We start from the raw sequence: 22,971 nt of genomic DNA on the forward strand, positions 1-22,971 counted from the left end.
GCTAACTTATATATATATATATATAAATATATATATATATCATTTGGTTATTATCTTTGTACTTTGACTTCTATTTACTTAAACAATTAAATTGCTTGATGTACGCTATCAAATATCCTTAAGCCAAGCTTGCTAATGGCGTCTGAGTAACTCCTCTACTTGAACTTAATAACTTATTGGCTTAGTGCTTCCTCGTCCTCGTAGGCCAACTCTCGAGAAGTTTTAATTCGGTCTTCACCTTCTTCGGTTTATAGTCTTCTCCTTACAGAGTTCTAATGGAGTTGGGCAGTTTATCATTTTAAGTCCTTCCTCTTGAAAATTTGTTTATATTTTATGATGCCCAGGTTTAATTAATAAAAAGTTTCCCGGTAAATGCAATAGGATTGGTTGGCTCTTCTACCCTCAATACATCCTGTTATCTCTATATATATTTTTATTATTTGCTATTAAAAAAGTAATTAAAATAAATACACAATAAAAAATTTAAATTTTATGTACTCAATTTTGATTTTTTAGAATGTTCATATTTCGTTTTGGCGGAATGTGCCTTATTTAAATTGATCCGCTTATAATTGGTTGTAAATTCTTTATGAGATGTTTGGGACTGCGGTCAGCAAAGAAAACAAAAATTATACACATATTTTGTTAATTACAACGCATCGGCTAAAATTTGAAGCCTCCATAAGAACAAAAAACAAGTCAACAACCATAATAAATAAAAGAAAATACAAAATAGCTAGAAGAAAGACGATTCATATCGTAGGTGTTCTAAGTAGGTAAAAGCTGCATGAGATTATTAACTTAAAAAAATAAATAAATCTGTACCGCTACACCCATAAATGATCAGGGGTACTGGTCATCGTATACTAAGTAATAAGTAAGAACTCTTACTTGACCAATGTTTGTACAAGGAGGTGATTTGATCAGAATCACATTTAACCGCCAGACTTTTACTATGTGTATTGTCTGAGTAATTATATGTATACAATTAAATTTATTTATTTAAAATTATAGTTACTTAAAATTAAATTTTAAATTAAAAAGTGGGACATAAAACGTTTATATAATTAATTAATTAAATATGTAGCAACCGTGAAGAATTTGATTAGTCCTGTTAATTAAGTAACGAGTTATTGACTTCTGAAAGGTTGGTACGGAAATATGTGAGTAAACTTTATATCTTACTTCATTAATTCATTCATTTTCGTTACTTTTAATAGTATTTTATTACTTAATTATACTACTATTTTATTACTTACTTTTAATTAATTATATATATTTTTACTTATTTATATTTATATTTTACTTAATTATATGAATTTTTACTTTACAAATTATTTTCGTTATTGTGGCATAACTGCCGTCCCCACTCCTCCCAATACCAACGGTCACTTTATTTTTGACAGCCGTCAAAACAGGTATGCATTCTGTCTCATCATTTGATTTGTGTTTTTTTTTTTCTTTTTACACCTCTTTATTGGTATTTTCTTTAATATTTCTTCTCTTATCTATCTGTTAAGATTACCCTTTTCATTTACTATTTACAACCTTTAATTTTTCTTATTATATCTTACTTTTTTACATTTTATACCCCTGTTATTTTACACTTTATGTGTATGTTTTTATCTCTTTTTTTCCTTTTGTAACTATGTGTTTGTATCTTTTTTAGCCCTGACGAAGCCCTGCAACGCGGGGCGAAACGTTGGCTCAATAAAATAGTATAATTATCTACTATTTAAGTTTTTTTTTTACCGCACCCAGACCATATTCCATTCATATATATTATTGTTTCTCACTTTTTCATAACTTTAAATTTAAATAATTTTTAATTTTTCCCAGATTTTCAACTGTATATTATTTTATTTTTCTTTCGTCTTTCATAATTATATTTCTTCCTCTTCTCTTTCATAACTATATTCCCGTACTGCCTTTACCTTCTAGGGGTACTTTCTACGTAAATGTAAGAACTGTGCATGAATATAGAATGAAATGAAAGTCTTGGAGCTGAGCATTTATAGAACAATGATGAATTGCCGTCAATAGTCAGTCATGTTTCTTCTTTTTTATTATTATTATTATGCTTACATATTTATGGAATATACTGTTAGCAAAAGTATTTCAATCATAAAAAAATTTCGAATTTAGGTTTCCATTCAATTTATCAATTGTAAATGAAAGTAGGTTGGAAAGGGAAAGTTATGTAGTGCACGAGACACACAGACTGCACTAGAATTTTTTTTTTTGCATTGATAAACTTGTGTTAAGTAATATTTAAAAAAAAAAAATCAGATAAGTAACTTAATTGTAACAATTATATTTAATATGGGTGTGAAAAGCTCAGAGTTTAGGTGCTACTAACTCTAAGGACGCCAGTTCGAATCCACCTGTGGCAGACAGTTATTTTTTGTTTCACTGTAACCATGGGTCAGCCTTGAGAGCACTCTAGGATCTACCCAGCCTTTTAATGTGCTCTGAATTGGGTAAAACTCTGGCAATCCAGCTTGATTCCGACAAAAGCACCCCCTTGCACAACCGTTGGTCTAGTAACAGTACTTCCTTACATAGTACTGCTTTCGTTTTGTATTCTCACTTTTAGCCACTTTTTAAATATTACTCGATTTAACAATCTTAACTCTCCTTTTCTCGTTTTCAGTAAATATTTTAATGGTATAGGACCGTCGCAAAATAGGGGTATTAGCGGTGCGGGTCGGCCGGGAAGGATTGCCTTCTAATATTTTTTGTGTTATGATTTGTAAGATTGTATCATGTCGTATATCGACTAATACTCGCTATAAGTGTCTGTTATAAAGATAAGACAGTATTTATTTATTTTATTATTTCTTTTCCTTATTTAATTTATAGTTTAAAATTTGTGGTAAAACAATGCATTGAGTAACATATGAAGAGTCGAATTAAACTTAAAAACAAAACAAGTAAATACAAGTGATGAATTGTATTAATCTATAGTTTCGGACCAAAGATGGGCAAAAATTAACTATAGAAGAACTAATAGCCAAAAATGTCATGGAAACGGTATTTATTTATCAATGATTCATTCATGAATAAGGGCCATATACATGGAAAATTTAGCTATTAGTTTCATTTATAACTAATTTTTGACCATCTCTGTTTAGGACCCTTAATGGGTTGTATCAGTTCATTGTTTATTTTTTCAATATTTAATATAGCTGTAAAAACTTAATCATAATTTGATCGTTGGATTTTAGTCATTAGTACTATTTTTTATAAACTTTTTGGTATGAAAATTATTAAGAATGAGTAAAAATACGAGATATTAAAGGTTTAAGTACCAGGTTTGACTTTTAATTGAATAAAAAAAAAGAAAGAAAATATTTATTATCAGTTGTGTCTATAAAGTAAATTATACCTCACCAGTTTAAGGTCTGTTTTATTTTTTTACCACGTTCCTCTGAAATTGTATTATTTTATGTACCTTTGATTTTTTTTTTGTTTAAGTATTTTAGTCTCGTATTATTTATTACAAAATGTAATGATTTTTCTCAACAAAAAATACAATACAAAATACAAAAAAAAGTTTTGTATATTATATATAATATTATTATATTCGATATCATTTTTACAAATATTCTTACTTTTTTATAATTATTATCACAATCGTATATATAATATATACACCAATATACAATTCTAGACTTACAAGGAGTCTTAGAATAATTGTTATAAAAGAAATAAAATATTTATTAATCCTCCTAAATGTTGTCTTTGGAAAGTGATGATAATGATGAATCTTCTCCTTAAATTCCTAAAGAATACCAAGTTTAATGTTGTTTACAAACAGCTGATAGATGCGTAGAAGTTGGGAGAGTGGAATTTAGTTTAGTCGATAGTGAGTGCTACCTTCTCGGTTGGTTCCTTGATGTTATGTCTTCGCTATGCCAAGAGGAGGTAGTGTTTTTCTTTTCTTATTATTTTAAATACTAATATTAAATCGTATATAATATTAAAATAATGAAACATATTAAAATCGTTGATTTAATATTTGAGTATTTTTTATAATATTTCAGTTTACTTTTGGGTCATAAAGAAATTTTCTTTGGTCTTGTATTCTTTCCTTTTCAATTTTGTTAATTATAAAATTATTTCATTATATTTTCTATGTCTCATAATTTTTACATAACCCAATTTTTATTGATTGTATTTTTTTTATTATTGGTATATTTGAAAGTGACACCAAGTAGTTTTTTTAAATTTACTCAGCACTTTTTTCTTTTCTTTTATGCGCAAAGATTCATATATTTTTCATTGTTTTTTTGTTCGTTCTTCTTACTTTTTAATAATATTTTGTGTTTTATTTTACATAGACCAATCCATCTGTTTATCATTAGACTATAAAAACATTGATCTATACTTTTAATATATTATTTTAATTATCAGTAATCACTTCTAATATCAGTATTTCTTCAAATATAAATACTGTTTATTTATTTTATTCTTCATAAATACAAAAAAATAATAATTAACCATCACATGGATTTTTAAAATACTAAGTGCTTTTATTTCATTAATGAATGTTGTGAGTTAGGAATACTTTTAGTAGAGATCTATTTTTTTAAAGTTCCAGAATCTTATGAAACAAATATTCCTCAATTACTTACGTTTAAAATTGATTTTTTTTTAATCATGTATGCATTTCTATCCTTGCTCGAAATTTGTTAGTAAGTTATATGTTTTTAAGTTGTTATATAATGAGAATGTGAGGAATAAAGTATATTTTAAAAAATCGTATTTAGCTGGAGTCAGTTTGAAGTTTTGTAAAGATTTTAAAACTTGGAGATTCATTTTAACCGGAGTGTGCCTAAATGTTTTGAGCTTAAGTAATTCGAATTTTTTTTTTTTTTTTACCAAAATCTTCGAAAATAATGCCATAGCTATTTGTATGGATTGAAAGATGAAAATCTCTTTCTGACAAGTCTAAGAACTTCGAAATTGAATAAACCGAAGATACAGGTCTTTTATCGGAACCGTAATTACATTATTAAAAATTGAGAGATTGAAATTTTTTTTTTTTATTTCAACAATATTATTAACATAAATGTACTAATAATTTGGGTATTCATGATATTATGATAAATGTAAAATGTTTTACCATGTTAAATGTTATAAGCACAGCATTGTGAGCTGCCCTATTTAAAGTTATGTTAAATGCATAAGAGCTCCTAGTAGATTTTCTGAGCAACTTGTTTTATAACCTTTCCTTGCAAAACTTCATGTTATTGTTTAGTTCTAAATTTTGATCAAAATTATTTATTACATCATGCGTAAAGTGGAAGTTGTGTGAAAGTTTTGCCACTGAGTGCCTTGATCTTCTAACTTGTGATGAAGATAATCAAGAAGAGCTAATTGACAACTGTCAGTACATTATTATTATTGTCATTCATTTCTTTACTAGTTTTAAAAACATACAAACACAATCAAAACACAAACCACGAGGAAATAACTTAACACAACAAACAAAATGGTGACGAGCTCAGCTGGTCTGTTACGTGACGTCATTCTCCATTTAGCAGACCTAGTGACAGACTATCAACCATGTTCTATGTTATATCGTTTTAACAAGATAAAAGAAGGAAATATTTTTCCATTTAGCGTGAATATTTCCATTTAACTTCCTACAATATAATTTTAGTTATTTGAAATAAGTTTAAATAACCATTTTTTATTATCAGCAGTAATAAAAAATGTTTAAATATGAAATATGGAAGAATTTGATTTTCAACTAAAGAAGAAAAATGAAAATATAGAAATTGGAACTTATAATTCCATTTGAGAAATTCGTCAAGCGTGTTCAATCTTCCACAATGGCAATCATAGTTTGTATTTTGTTTAACACGGCTATTTTGTATTCTGTTCACTGTTGTATGCGAGGTAGAAAAGTTAATAATTTCTATCCTTAAGAAATGTTCTTTTTTGAAAACGGATGAAATTAGAGTTGATCTGTCAAATGAAAGGCTCTCTTGGAAAATTAACAGAGGAAAATTTGCCATGATGGAGAATATAGAAATATCAGTTCTGAAACGATCACATTAGGTTCACAGTCATTACGGACTATATAACTTTTAAAATGTTCATTTACTATTAAATAAGTGAAAGTGGAAAGGGTCTAAGTTGGTAGAGAAATCAGATTACAAATTCAATAATTTAAATTTTATTATGATTAGCTAACCTTGTTTCTTCAAAGCAAAAACAAAAACAGAAAGAAAAAAACGTCGCAGCATAACAATGTCCTCGATAAAAAAAAAAACTTTTGGTAACTGTTACTCAACTACGATACTATAATATCAGCTGTAAATTCAAAAGGTGTCACGATAAGTCTTCCGAAAACAAATGCTAAATTTCGTCGTTCGCTAAAACTGGCTGAAATACATTCCGTTTGATCTTGTTAGAAACCTATTTGGAGTTGTTTTTTTGTTCTCTGACCCGATCCTTTTAAGGTCTTCTGAAGGAGCAAACGACCAATGAGGTTCTACATCTCAAATAAGATCGAAAATGAAACCCAATATGACCCTAAAATTTGATTACATTACATAACAAAAGGCATATACTTGTAGGTAATTTTCTTCAATGGTATATATGAGAACAATTTTTTATTTTGCGTTGAGGTATTTCCTAGATTATGCTATACACTGGGAGAACTTGCGATACGAATAGTTTATTCACACTTTTGAAATCAACAACAAGCCAGTCTAATTTAATTGTTTAAGGTATCTGATTATGAAACTGCCTTTTGTGATGAACGTATATTAACAGTAATGATTTTTTTTTTGTATCAGTTGTTTGAATGTCAGGGTAAAAAACTACGGATTTTTATCATGGTTGTAACTAAAAAAAATGTTGGTTAATTATTAAATATTACGTCTTTTTTATAATGGAATAATTAATGATACTAATAATTTTGTAATTAATTAATGATGTTTTATAATATACTAATCAGATTCATATTTGAGTATGGTGTTAATAATATCCTCCTATAAGGCCTTGGAGAGTTGTCAAGAAACATCACAATTTTCCATGATCTCTCTGTATCGAGGAGACTCCTCAAAAATGTTATTGTTCTAGAAGAACCCTCAATCTTCTGAGTATTGTGATGAATCTATTAAACAAGAGTTTAATTAGGTTATTTTTTCTTAGTTATGCTTGTATGACATCTTATATCTTATATTAAGGTACTCCCTTAAACCTTAAAATATCTATGTGGTTGACTTAATGAACTGTGACAGTTCACTTAAGGGTGTTCACATGTGACAGTTAAGCTACCACTGCTGTAACAAATATTGCAACTACCACTCAAAACTTGATGGCACTGTCATCACAGCAATTTCATTACTATCACTGTTACCGTGTAAATCCCCCTTAAGGGTTCTCCCAAACAGCGAATTATAATAAACCTGGGCGAAGATTAAGTTTTTTCCATATCTTTTTATACCTTGTTCACTTCATTGTATAATATGCTTAGATGCCCTCCCTCTATTACACTTTTTATTATACAACTTAAAATAAACAAATCTACCTACAAATGTATTTAATTGTATATTAATATCAACGTTTAAATGTTGTTGTAATTAATTATCACTGAGGTTGATAAATAAATATAATTTACAAAGTTTATTGCGCTGGATTTATAATTGTTTTTGTAAAAAGTTAAATACAATGTTTCAGTAAAAAAAAAAAAAGGATTTCGAACAAGTTTTAAGTTTTTAAAATATTTTTAAACTGCTGGTTCGAATACAAAGAGGAATTAACGCTTATTAGAAATTCTGTTCTGCTATTTATGCTGACCACATCACCTCATAAATGTAACTGTAGTTGCATTGGAACAATATCGTGAGGCTCAGCAATTTTCTCGTTATTAAAAGTAGTACGTGGCTGACAAGTTAAATTAAATGATTTAATAATGTGAGGAATTGATAATGTTTCTTGATAAAATTGGATTCGAATTTGTCTGTGGCAGATAATTATTTTCTGTTTCCCTGTAGCCGTGAGTCAGGCCTGTAGGTTGGAGAACCTTCCGCCCTCCGGGGTCCACCCAGCCTCATACATTGGATACACTTAATTGAGTAAAAATCTTCCGGTCAAGCGTGATTCTGGCCAAATCACCTCCTTGCACAACCGTTGGTCTAGTTACAGTACTTCCTTACAAATTACTGCATCCCTCATCCTTCATGAGTTGTAGCGGTACAGATTCCATTTTTTATAATTATTGTTGTATTGAAATTCTTTTTTGCACTGTTATTATTATTTATTTTGTATCATTGTTTATCAATCAATTTTCACTTTCATTTACTTATACATAATATTGAAAGTTGTATTGATGTCTATTAATTTTTTTACTTTTATTTACCCTTGTATAAAAAAAATCTAAGTGGAGAAATGCTTAATGATCATGAAAATTTTAGAATCTGAGTTTTGAATAACATACAGGTTTTAAGTGAGGGAATGTGTGTATAAACTAAGCTTAGTTCAAAACCGATAAATTGTACGGAACTAAAATTATTTATTTAACAACATCCGTGCCTATAAGGTAGTGTACGCAGTGGTGTAGTGTATATACAGGAATTTACTCCAAGTGCCACTTTATATTGTCAATTTTTATTACTATTTTCTCAAAAGGGCTACAGCTATTTTGATTATGTTTTTTGTATTAATGTAAAATTAAAATGTACATGAGGTGTAGATAGCTGACCGTAGATTAATGATTGGAGAAGTTTGTCGGGGGGTGCGGTCAGCAAAGTACAACATAAATAAAGAAAACCATATTTATTCATTTTATGCCGACGTTTCGACCTGAGTTTCAGGTCTCATCAGGGGTTTTGGCGTAGAAAATGGGTTGCAGGCCTACCTTCTACGCCAAAACCCCTGATGAAGACCTGAAACTCAGGTCGAAACGTCAGCTTCAATAAAAAATATGGTTTTGTTTATTTATGTTGTTCTTTGCTGACCGCACCCCCCGACAAACTTCTCCAATCATTAAAATGTACATAGACACACCGAATAAACAGTTCTCAAAAAATCAAAATGTACATAGACATACCGAATAAACAGTTCTCAAAAAATCAAAGGTTACCTACGGCTTATGTATCGCTTTGTGATCTTGAAGTAGTTGGTAATTTCGTAATAGATGACAATTGGAGGTTGATGAAGACCTGTATAAAATTTTAGTAAGCACTTGTGAAATCCGCCCCCCCCCCCCCAAAAAAAAAGAAAAGATAACTTGATAATAAATGCTTATGCTTATCACTGGGATGATCCTGTAATGGAGGACAGGAATAGAAGTGACTCAAACATAATATAAGCGATGATGTCGAAATAATTGTAGTTTTGCACGACTGCTGAGTTCATTGTGTGTATATCTTCACTGCCGCCTGTATCCGTTCAATGTTAGTTCCTCAACAGGATCGTAATAAACTATAAATGATTTTAATTTTAAAAATTCTTTATAGTATGAACATTTAACGTTAAATTTAGTGTTCTTTTATGTATAACATTTTCGCTATGATTCACTATTAAGGAATTATTTACAAAAAATAAAATTATAATTAAAACTTCGTAACTCGTTACGTAAGATACTAGTGGACATTTTTGAAGCTTAGGGAAAAAATTGATTTCACTTTCTTCGGCTGACACTGAACCTAAATGTCTGGAACAATGGCAGCTGTCATGGCAAGTGAAACTCCTGGAAATGAAATAATGAATTAAAATTTTGTAAATAATGATCAAATAATAGCTAGAACCAGAAAACATTAGTCCCATAATAATAATAATCATAATAATTAGAATAGAATTTTCCAACTCAATTTTCTCTGCAAAATGTTTATATTGTTATAGGAGAACATATGATAACATGAGCCCACTTTATCGGACCGGCACTGCTGGGATTGTTAAGCTCCTGTAAACTCCCACTCTCTAGTTACAATAGGGATATTCATTATGTGTTAATTGTAAAAGGTTTTACCATGTTAAATGTTAAATGCATAACATCTAGCGGATTTTCTGAACAACTTGTTTTATAACCTTTCCTTCCAAAACTTGTTATTAAGTTTAGATTAAAGTAATTTATTACAGCATGTCTAAAGTAAGTGAAAATTAGAAGTTGTGTGGAAGTTAGGCTACTCAGTGCGTTGTTGATCTTCTAACTTGTGAGGAAGAGAATCATGATGCGCTATTTGGCAACTATCATTACATTATTATTATTATTGTCATTCATTGCTGTATTAGTTATAAGAACAACCAAAACAATACTAACACAATCAAAACACAAACTACGAGCAAGCAACCTAACACAACAAACAAAACGGTGACGAGCTCAGCTGGTCTGTTGCGTGACGTCATTTTTCATTTAACAGACCTAGTGAAAGACTCTCAGCCATGTTATATCGTTTTAACATGGCGAAAGAAGGAAATATTTCTCCATTTTGCACGAGTTTTTCCATTTAACACGCTTTAGCATGTTAAACTAAAGATCATGTATGCCCCTATTAGGAAAAGTTTCCTGTTAAAATAAATCAGGGTTGAAGTGAGGGGGAAGTGATTACTTCCGTTTCACACTCGCGTTACGAAATTAATTTATTCTTGTATAATTTTTACTATTACTTACCTATATATGGAATATGTAGTAAGGGAAGGTATTGTATGTTCCATTGATCCACTGGCTTTAGCCATACTTCTATACCACCTTAATTGGACCCTGCAACAAACAAACCTTATAATGCCATTAAGAAATCCAAGGTGAATGTCGAACAGGTATTCTTATTTCATTTCCATGTGATATGTATCATTATGTAATATAATCTTATTATATTTATATCACGGATAACTTCGAATACAAACTGAAAAGTCTTATGAACCCAGTATTACGCAGAGCTGAAGTGGCTCTCTCCATCCTTCCGATTCCAGTATTCCCTAGGTTCCTTATATATTCCTATATCCCAGAAAACCTGCAAGTCAATCCTGTACTACCAGGTCCCGTTAATCTGATATCTACCCTCCATCTCACCGAACTGCTGCGTTTGATAAATCATTTTTTACCCGAACTGGATATCACTGGGACTCCATTCCTCCTAATATACGTTTTGTATCAACCCTTCCCTTGTTTAAAACCCTTTTATTTTACTTCACCAATCTTTTCTGATATTATAATTGTAAAGATGTAACTATCTTTTTGTTTTGTTTTTTATTTAGTCAAGTGTTTTTTTTTTGTTTTTTTTACCTCTGTGTCTAAAATTATTAATGTACAATTTTAATACTAGTTATAATTAAATGTGGCCACATGGTTTTGGGCCAATATATGTTGTATAATTAAAATTGCTCTAAAGGGACCTAGTCCCAGAATAATGAACTATTTTTCATTTCACTTTTGGAAGGATTAGAAATAAAAGAAGGAATGTATTGCGATCGTGAAAATTTCCGAATTAAATTGTTCAACAGAAGTACACGTTTTAAAGTCCCAAGAATTTTGCAAAATAATTGCTTTTTTTAGTATGAGTGCATGTGTGGACATCCTAGCTAAAAAAGGAAAAAATCTAAGAAACCAACATTACAGATTTAAGGCGTATATATGCCTGGGATGTGACAACAACATTTTTGCTAATTTCGACCGACCGAAAGTGTGCTTTATAAAATAGATCTCCACATTTTTTCTATTTTCTCCAAAACTGCTTTAACGGTTTTGATTAAACTCGGCGAATCACTGAACAATGAAGTGCTCTTTGTTAATACCAGATAGGTCTTATCCTCATTAGAATAGTATAAAAGCGCTTAAATACCTAATTTTTAAAAAAACCTTCCACTATAATACCTGTAAATAATGTAAACTTACAAAATATTACAGAATTTTATGAATGACTAAAGGAGATAAAAGGAAAAAAAAAAATATATATGTATATATATATATATATATAAAACTATAGACCGATCCGAAGAAGATATATATAGATATAGAGTCCAAGAGGAGGAAAAAGTCAGTTATTGAATCCTAACTTTTAATAACTTTAACCTATTTATAATCACTAGCCAAAATTGATGAGTCTGCCAAGTATAGGTAGGCGGGATAAAAAATGGCGGATGTTTCAAAACGTTAAAATTAATTAATTTTTCATTCGGAGCTCTATATCTTTAAAACTACTAACAATACTAGAAAATTAAAGGGAACATCATTTGAAATAGAGTAAATTTGCTAAAATATGAGCCTTACTATTAAGGCTCATATCATAAGCTCTATAGCTTAACTTAAAAAAGCTATATCTCGAGAACCATTGAACGTAAATAGCTCTTTTAAGGCTAATATTTCAGAAAATATTAATGTTGACACATATTTGTACGTGTTTGTATTTTTTCAAAAATCCAACATTGTATACGAACAACTAGAAATTAACATTTAGTGAGATTATTTTGTCAAATATCATAAAAACTACTACTCTTACAAAGATAAATATAATTAACTATTTTGTAGTAAATGTAACTAGCTTTAATTTCAGCGCTGGCAGACATCAGCACGTCCAATAGTTTCTGAAATGAAGTTTTTCATAAATCAAACTTATTGTCCGAACAACTATAAATCAATTTATGTTAGCAAATATCATAAACTACTATTCCTATGAAGGTAAAGGTCATTAACATGTGTATAGTCCATTAAATTAGCTTTAATTTGAGTGCTAATAGGCATCTGTACGTCACATAGTTCCTGAGATATAGATTTATCAAAATAAATTATCTAACTACTAATCTTTCAGTAGGTTTTTAAGAAATTTTGCTTTTTAAAAAGCTCTATCTCGAGAACTATTGGACGTAAATAGCTCTTTTAGGGCTAATATTTCAGCAAATTTACTCTTCTTTAAATAATGTTCTCTTAGGTTTCTAGTGTTGGTAGTTTTTAAGATATAGAGCTCCGAATGAAAAATTAATGTTTTCTAAGGTTTTTAAACAGCCGCCATTTTTTATTCCCTCTAGCTTTACTTGGCAGACTCATCAATTCTTACTAGTAATTATAGACAGTTTTCATTAAAGTACTTAAAAATTGGGGTGAGATAACTGCCTTTTTTTCTTCCCGGCTCTTGTATACTAGGATGTGCTTCGTTATATTTTGTTAAATTGCTGTCTTATTGAGATAAACGAAATTTATATTCTGTAGGAAGATAGTCCGGTTGGCGGTCAATAAAGCTATTACTATAGTAAATGAAAAATATTTATTGTTAACCAACGTTTCGCCCAACTTTGCAGAGCTATAAGATTGAAACAAAGATGACAACTCAATTTGTCACAATCTACTTCATACGGTCAACTATCTTCTTCAAATAAAAATTCATATTCGTTATTCCTATAACGAGAAGTTCTAAAATACGAATTAAAAAAATAGCGATGACTAAACAAAAAATTTGGGAACGCATGTAGGGTGGTAAGTGAAAGTTGTTTGATGTGCGCGCTGCACAAGTTTATTTTTCTTGAGTTGTTGAACGTTAGTAAAGAAGTTTCTGCATGAACACTGAACCTCACGATGTAAAAAAGAGAATTTATAAAAATTCTTATTTTGGATTGTGAACACGAAGAAAACAATAAATAAATAAATTTTCCATATATTTTGATATATTTTACGAACTAGCATTTGAATCGTAACGTTTTTAGATATTTCCTATTTTAAATGAAAATGGAGCTCGTTTTATTATTGTGAGTTTGATTAAACGGTGCCAGACTGGGGGGCACATATATTTATCATGACTATATAATTTAACTTTCCCGTGGGACATGTCTTGGGGGGCCGTATGAGCAGTTTATTCAAATATGGAATAATTTATTCAAAATTCGTTGAGAAGTGAATAAATCTCCAGTTGCAGAGAGGATTATTACACCCGGGTCCAGAGTCTCTGGAAGCATTAATCCAGCCGAGCTTAGCGAGTGTTATTTAGAGCTATGATAAATCTCACTTCTCCGCTGTTTTTATCTCTGAGGGAGGTAGTAAAAAAGTTTTAAATTGCTTATTGCAATAACTCGCGAGTAATAACACCAGATATCGATTCCGATTCTCGATTTTATTGTCCTTCTCGAACAGGCTATTGGAATTTCCAATGAGCCATCCATTGATTGGTAGTAAAATGTTCGTAAAAATGAAAATCTGTTTTCTTTTACTTTTAATTGCGATCTACTATAGCGCAGGACATTTAATTGCCAGATGCTGTTCCCTCAGGTCTCTTCATCACTTCATAAGCTGATGAATTTATATTCGGTATCGAGCTATATCATTTGATATACTGGAAGATTATTGATTGACCGTGTGTAAAGATTATACTATTTTAATGAGCCAACGTTTCATTTTTTTTTTTACTTTTTTTTTTTTTGTTTTGACTGCCGTCAAAATAGCCCTGACGAAGCCCTGCAACGTGGGGCGAAACGTTGGCTCATTAAAATAGTATAATTCTACTATTTGAGTTTTTCTGACCGCACCCGGACCATATTCCTTTCATATATCATTTGATGTTAGAAGCGGAATTACTTTTGAGGACCTCCTAAAAAAAAAAAAAGGAAAATATAATATAAACTTAGAAATTTTTTTTTCGGTTGGCTCTACAGACCTTGTAGATCTTTGGCAGCCTTCTCCAGGCCTGCCTCTCTTCAGCTACTACTTTCCAGTTTGCTGCATGCGGCTCTTTGGTTTTGGCCTCCCACATGGTCTCTTCCAACTGAAGTGGCATTCATTGTTGAGTAGAGACGTCCTGATGGATTTCTTCTAGCCACATGCCCCCCGCCGCCCATCTTAACCTCCTAGCCTTCATGTCATCAGATATTGACTGACCAGTCTCTTCAAGCAATTCACTGTTAGTTCTTCCCTATGTATTAAGACTCTGATCCTTGGTCGCTCCTGGCAATACTAAACTTTAAAACAATAATATTCTCGTATGATAAAAAAACAAATATATATGTATTTTGTTTTTTAGAAAGTTGTCATTCAAATAAGTTAAATATATATATACTTGGCCTTGTCCTTGGTCGTGCCCTCTTAGTACTGGTTGCACCAATCTCTGATGAAACTAAAACTTTGATTTGTCTAAAGATTTTGGTACAACTCCGGTAACTTAGCGACCTATTTCTGATTACAGTTTTTTTAATCAGGTTACCTGAAACTGAGATAACTGTCGGTAGATAGTGCTAGTGTTCTTAGATATCCAAATCAAATATTGGTTGAACTTCTTAATTTGTACATTTTTCTGTTTTTATCAAAGTTTTATCTTTTTTTTCTTTTTTTCTATTACTTACACACAGCTAAGGTAAGCAACATTTTGCATATTATGTGAACCTAAAACTAAAGCATTTTTTTAGTAGTGAATCATAATTTATTAGAACGAACACTAAAATACTATTTTAAATTCATTTCAAATTTCGTCCAAAGAAACAAATCTTTATTACTAAAAAACTGCTAATAATGTTGAATCAAAAGACTGAATTTTATTTAAAATCAAATGACTTAAGTAAAAAAAAAAAATAAAAAATTGGAAAAGTATCTTGATTTCATTATTAGTGCAATTATATTGAAATCGTTATTTTAGCATGAACACTTTGAGGCCGAATTCTTCCCATAGAAAGGACTAAATTCTCTTAGGGTTGGTAAAAAAAAAAAAATATATAGTAGAATAAATAATAAAAAAAACTGACACTTTTATATCCAAACAAAAACTAAATTGTTGGGAAGAAACAGTAAAAAGACTTGAATGCAAACTAACATGTGCAATTAAGGACACCGTATAATTTAACAAATACTTTTTTTTTTTAATTAGTACTACCTGTGCAATTAATTCTTTGAAATCTTCACCGTCTGTCTAATCATTTGTTTCCATAAAATCGATTTTATTGAATTTGGAAAGGAACCGAATTATACAATAGACCTTCCGTCGATTTTCTCTAAATCTCAGTTTAGCTGGCTAGATTTGAAGGTTAACTTTTATGGTGCTACGGATAATTATTGATTTTATCCGAAATTTCATTCGTCGTAATTTAAACTGTGATGGTACAATCGGCCCTTTATTTTAAAAATACATTAGTTGAAATTTTTAATAAATAAATCACTATTAACACAAAATTTTTATTTTAAAAACATCCAACGGTATTTACAGGTTTAATCCTCATCAATAGTTCAGAAGTAAAATAAAAGGTCTTAATGGTTTTAATTTACGCTTATCCTCTACGACTATTAAAAAAACTCCCCTTTCTTACATTAACTGCGGTTTTTCTCTTCCTTAAAGGTGATAAATACTTATTTACCGTTTTAGGTATTTTTACTCATTTTGTAATTAAGTGAACTAACTAAATATCAATTAAGGAGCGGTTTAGCTTTTTGGTTGGGCACTGTGCTTCTATCTTCCAGGAATCGGGTTCGAATCCCTCTGTGAGAGATAATTATTTTCTGTTTCTCTGTCGCCGTGGGTCAGTCCAGTGGGTTAGGAAGCATTCTAAAATCTGACCTGGTTGTCAGAGCGTGGTTTTGACCAAATCACCTTGCACAATCGTCGGTCTAGTGACAGTACTACACCCGTGATCCTTCATAGGCTTTAGTGGTACACATTTACTTTATTTCTTCTTTTTTTTTTAACTTAATATTATTTTTATAAATAACTTAAGATAAAATTACAAACAACTTGTACTTCCGTTCTTCTTGACTTCTGTAATGCAAGTAATTGTCGTATTCATTGTGAAATAAAACGTATTTGTAGTTTTACTCGTATTTATGAACTAATATAATAAGTCTTCACTATTTAACATAGTGGAAAACATTTCATCTCCGACATATGAAGATTACGTATTTAATTTTCATGCTTAAATTTATTGAAATAGCCATCGATGTATTTATATTTCGCCCAATCACTCTTACAAAATATTCCAGTTAGTATTTACAAGGATGTATGAGCGTGTAGCGTGTAGCTCATTACATACCCAACACGTCCTAGACAAGCAGAGCCTGGGGTTTCGGAATTATAAATGAATTGTCAACTTATGTTGACAGCTGCTTCCTGTCGTCGGAGCTTCTCTGATTTGTGTTTCCTTTTTTAATAACTCAACATGTGTTCTTTTGGTTTAAACAAATTTTTTTTTTAATAATTTATTTATTGATATTTACAACTGTATACATATATACACATCAAGTAAATTTGCTGTAAGTGATATTACGACATGATAAAAACATGTGGAGAATCTACCCATTGATAGAACTCAAAAAACATTTCTAAAGGAGAAGATCTCGAGGCCATCTTCTTTTCAGACGTCTAGGAGGATTATTAGGTAGTGAAAGAGAAGCCAGGTTTGAAACGAGTTGATTTGGGTGGTTGGGAAGTTTATTGTTGGGACATTGAGGTCCTGATGGATGATCTGATTTGTAACAAAGTAAGGAGCATTAAGGATTTTACGAAGGATTTTGGACTGTAAGGATTGGATTCGAGAGGAATTAGATGGTTTAGTGGAGCCCCATAGCTCAACTCCGTATGTCCAAATAGGCCTTATAATAGTCATGTAGATCAGTCTTTTGTAATGGATTGGAAGTTTGGACCGTTTGTCTAGTAAATGTTGTAATAGTCGGAATCGACGAGCAGTTTCCTGTCTTGTATGAGGATTCCATGTCAGTCGTTTGTCCAGATTTATTCCTAAGTAACGGATCTGTTCAACAGGAATGAGTGGGGTATTTAAACAAAATTTTAAAAAAATTGTGCAATACTTTTCTTAAATGGTACAGGGTCTAATATCACTTCTAAATCAGTCAATTCCAGATTTTGTCAGATTTCCATATATTATCATAACTTATAGATTCGTACATACATATATTAAGTAAAGATAGGTGATGGTGGTATTAATTACTATATTTTTCAATATCACTAAAGATTTATGTTACTTTTTTTCTCTTAAAAATTTTCCACGTAGATTTCTGTTCTGCGACTAAACATTTCTTGTCTGTTGGCTTAATTTTCGGAATCCACGATGAATTTTCTATAAGATAGGAACCGCTTTGTAGTAAAGTATTGCTTCGTTAGGGAATCATAGGAGCGAGCCAAAGTGAAATAAGAAAGTAAAAATGAATATTTTTCAGAAAAAATTGGTAGAATATCATTGCGCGAATGTTCGAGGTTTTCAAAAAAACAAAACAAAGTTGCTTTCCATTTTATCTATTTTCCAAAAGTAGCCTAAAATTGGGAAGTTAGTTCAGTTTTCTAGTTGTAAATAGTAGTACCTAGTAGTTTTTTGTGTCCTTATTTTGCTTTTTCGTATCTATGATTTTGCTCTAATTATTTTACAGCAAAAAAAATGTATTCATTTTAAATGAGTTTTTTTTTTTTAAACTATGCATTTTACTTTTATTTGTTTTTAAGTGAATAAGGTGGTTTAAACTGTTCGATTGTTAGAAAAATAAATGGTATTATATTCTAAAATATCAGCCAATACAAATAAATTATCCACACACTTGAGCAATTTGCCATAGCTTGGTAAATGTGTTTAAGGAAGCCTCTTTAGGACGGATTGGGCTATAAGATTAGTAGGTTTAGTCTGTAGTATATTTTATTTGTAATTAATAAAACTATTTTTTCTATATTATATATAGTAATGATTAGTCGCATTTTTGAAAATACAAACGTGCCGGGAGGGAGGGAGGAAAGGGGGCGGTCAGATAAAGTAACCAAAAAGTAACTAACTAACAAAAACAGTAATTAATATAATAATAAAACAATAATTAACTAACAAAAAGTAGTAAGGGCTTCATCAGGACTAAAAAAGATACAAAGCAACATAGATATTTTTATAATGTAGGATAAAGAGATGCAAAAAAGTAAACAAAATTAAGTTTAAATAATTATGTAAATATATTTGAAAAGAAAATTGTATAAAAATGAAGAAAAAGATGTACAATAATAAGTAAATATAATAAAAAAATAAAATAACGAACTTATTTAAATCAAATGGTTTGTTATTTTATTTATTTATTTAGTTATTATCATTTTTTTTTTGCTGGTGATGCTATCCAGGGAAGAACATGTATCACTAAGACGAACTCGAGCAGCATTATATCAGTGGAGCGTTTTAATCCATGTATTGGTGCTTCCATGTACCACGCAGTTAATGTATTCGGGATTTGTTCATAGATGCAATACAAACTTATAAATATGAATAACTCTTACATTATGCTTAAAGAAGTATCGATTTATATTTCGACAGGACGTGTTACTAATCGATACCTAAGTACTCTGAGGCGATGGCATGGTGCCGAAATGCTAAGCCGACCTGACGAGGCCTGCTCAAGCCATTATATCCAGGACTCCTTCGCCTTTATGGCCCAAAGCTATTAGGTTTTTTTTCCACCATGTTCGTCCTTCAAGGATCTTTCTGTCCAATAGGAACAAGAGCCATCGCAAAACGGATATTGATGTTATGGTAAGAAAAAGAAAAAAAAAAAGTATAAGCAATTATGCTCAGTAACGACCAGATCTTTGTTTATTTTTAGTAGACGCGTGTAAAATGGTGAATTGATTATTTTTCAATTTGTTGGTGGCTGAGGTGTCCTTAGTGAAAAAAAAAGTAATTGTCAACCTTTATTTTTTTCTTAATAAAAAAGAGTCAGTCTATGTTTATCAATGAAAAAAAATAATAAAAAATAGATGTATTGATGCTTTTCGATGGAAGCATTATTTACATCTTATCATTTCCAACATTAATTGCTGATGTTTTGCAGGTAAAACCTACTTTGCAATTCTCTAATTTGTTGCTATAAAAAAAAAAATAAAACACCCGCTAGACGCATTTCCATGTTTTCAAAATAGGAAAAATTCACGCTATTTTTGAATCTTGTATTATCGTCCTCATTATTTATTTTTCTCGCTATTGCAGGTTGAATATCTGAGGTGGGAGACCTAGAAGTCTAACCACCTTAATATTTTTTTTTTTTTTTTTCATATATTTAAAAATGTTCGCACTATACGTGCAGTGTCTAAGAGAACTGACTGTTGAGCCTCTCTCAGCACGTCTATAGGCACCGTTTAGAGGCTTCGTTTAGTAGTTGGCTATAGAATCTCCCATGCAGAGACTTGTTTTTCCATTCTGCCAGTCGTTCCTTTTGTGATACGATTGTTGATTCTACACCTTTGCTCAAATTAAGTGCAGTTAAACCAGAGTCCATCCTTTTGATGGCGAGGTAAACCCCTGTTGTTTTTGTAGAAAGTATTCTTGTTTGCGGCATGCATCCTCAATATTTATCAAACCTCGTCCTCCTTCTTTTCTAGGTAAATACAGAATTATTATTATTACTATTCAGATACTTCATAAAATATAATCTTGGATCATAACACATTTTGATGTATTTGTTTTATCATGTTTTTATTAAAAAATGTGAAACCTTGTAGGTGTAGTTCTTGTAGTCCTACAGATAACCAAGTTGTTTCACCCACAGGTAGAGTTTTCTCTAAATAAAAGTCAACCCGCCCATTCAAGAATCGAAACTGGTGCCGCTCCCATGTTGAGGTTTTTAAGTCGATGTCTCAGTCCACTCGACTACAATGACTTCAGCAAGAAGTTTTATTTCAAGTAAGGGTCCACTGGATGACGGACTAATATTTTAAAAGTAAGGAGAACCCCATAAATCACAATACTGCTCAACGGATAAAAACTGTTTAACTTTGGATTAAATAACTTAAATGCGAAACAATGTTTCTGTTATTAAATTTAGAAACGTTTGAATTTATAAAATCAATTTTCTTTTAATTGGATTTTAGGAAAATCATTTCAGGAAATAAATTTATGTCTTTTTCCGCTCCTGGGCCAAAATTGTGACCACACTTACAGCGGAACTAGCCCACTCCCTTACAATATAAGGAAGGGCATTTTATATATGTGTATATATTTTAGATTATTACACTCCCTTGTTCAAAATCCATCACCCAGAGCCCGAAAAAAGGGATCTACAGTATTGTAATATATATGTGTATGATAGGTTTCACTTATTTCAACCCATTACTACTTCACTAACCGCACCCTCTGGCATCTTCTCATGTTGTTATCTACTGCCTACAATGCATCCTTTGTTAATATTCTGTTATTTTTCACGATCTTAATTTACTATCTCACTGTTAGACATGATTGGCCTCTACTTTCCTTTATTTAAGAATGACTTCACATTATGCTTCAATGTATCAATTTAAACAGAGAATGCACTTGCATAATTAAACGTTCTTATGGTTAGCCGATTACTCTGAATCAAACACTTGTCATCAGTTTTGTTTTAAAGACATACTGACCTTTCCGAGCCTTATTATATTCTCTGAGCATTGTAATACATTAAATACCAAGCAAGAATCGAACCCACACTCAGCATACATAATGCCCCATACTTGCATTCCATCATATAGCCCGGTGCGCCATCAATACCAAACGAGCCAGGACGGAGTGCAGTCGGAGTACTATCACGATCTTGATAAAGTCCTGGGCCTACAGGACATTCTAGTTTGTCTAGGACGTGATCGGAATCTGCTATTGACCATTGACCATTTCCCACCCAGGTGGCGCCACTTTCGTTCGGCCCTTATGAAGGCTCTAACCTCAACATAGATTTAATTTCGTTATAGATTTTTTTTTTATTGTATTTCATTTTAATTTTTTTTTAACAATAATTTATTTTAGTAACACCTAACAGTTTTCTTTTTATTATTTTCACTGAAAATAACAGACTTTGGCACTGTATCCGAAGTGTGTTGTGTATCTGTTTCATAACCTCTAGAGTAGCTCTTAATCACATCGTGGAGGCCCCTCATCTATTGATAGGATTATAGAATAACCATCTCAATCCACAGATAAGTATTCCTATATTATACCGTATTAGACTTCCTAATACCCAAGCTAGAAAAAAATAATATTTCCGTCTAGTTTTGATCCTCATATTTTATTCAATTCAATTCCTGTTTTAGAGGGATCGGAAAAAAACTAGAATAACGGTCCCCAAAGGTCGCATCACCCTTCCTGATCTTAAAGAATTCCGCTTAGCTCAAAATGAAAAATAAAAATTTCGGTGCGATCAACCTGTGGGTTGGGTATGCAGGAAAAGAAGATGCAAACCAAATGCTGGAATATACTAAATATTTTTTATATTAATTATAATTTATTTCCTTTTCTTTTTTTAATAAAATTTTTCGGGAGTGGCATTCGTTTGCTGGTCCTTTGCCCTAAAACACAGCTTTGGTGATTTCAGGGATGTTCATTAAAACATTATTTTATTCTGGATTTTCTTTTTAGGTAGTTTGATTATATTATTTTTTTATGAATGGAATATGGTCCGGGTGCGGTCAAAAAAACTCAAATAGTAAATAATTATACTATTTTTATCGAACACAAACTTCGTCATCCTTTGCTTCGTCTTCTGATCTTGTTCATTCCCACTGCCATCATCTTTCCAACTCTACTATTGCACATTGCCCTACTGATATTAATGTTTTTTCTCAATTTAAATTAAAATTTCCTTTTCATAAATCTAATTTTAACACCTAATTTTAGTGTTGTTAGTCAGTTGTACCCACCGACTTCTCCCATAAATTAATTTTCATCTTTTTCCTCTAGCACTACCTTAGTTAGAAATCTCAAGATACTTTTCGATATTATCAATATACCGATATTATTTTGATACGGGATGTATTGGAAACTACCTATTTTACTGCCCAGGCAAGTATAATTTTCTTAGGAGGGATAATTTTCGAGAATGGAGAATTACGGATTTGTATTCCGCTGATGGAGCTCACTAGTTGTTTGAGTTGTAAGTTTGTTTAGTTAAGTCCTCAGTCTTGTCTGCATACTTGTTTAAGTCTGTATTCGTATGTTTGCCTCTTCTCTGGTTTCTGCTTTGGTGTTCAAGATCTATATAGGGATTCATTTATGAATGAATGAAAATGAATGAAAAAAATAACTTTATTCTGGGACATATGTCCCCTA

General features: G+C 31.0%; 1 protein-coding gene across 5 annotated transcripts in view; it reads left to right on the forward strand.

Moving 5' to 3' along the window:
* Prosap (prosap) overlaps positions 1-22,971 on the forward strand; it is a 101,358-nt gene that overhangs the window by 21,852 nt on the left and 56,535 nt on the right. Inside the window, exon 1 of one of the 5 annotated variants that reach the window (XM_014430149.3) lies at positions 3,864-3,927. The exons of the other annotated variants lie outside the window; for them this stretch is intronic. Coding sequence (XP_014285635.1) covers positions 3,904-3,927 — 24 coding nt within the window. The 5' untranslated portion in view covers positions 3,864-3,903. Of the gene's footprint in view, positions 1-3,863; positions 3,928-22,971 lie in introns of those variants that run through there. 5 annotated transcript variants of the gene reach the window in all.

The sequence above is a fragment of the Halyomorpha halys genome, unplaced genomic scaffold (assembly GCF_000696795.3).
Source record: "Halyomorpha halys isolate HHAL.00 unplaced genomic scaffold, Hhal_1.1 Scaffold863.1, whole genome shotgun sequence".
Classification (NCBI taxonomy): domain Eukaryota; kingdom Metazoa; phylum Arthropoda; class Insecta; order Hemiptera; family Pentatomidae; genus Halyomorpha; species Halyomorpha halys.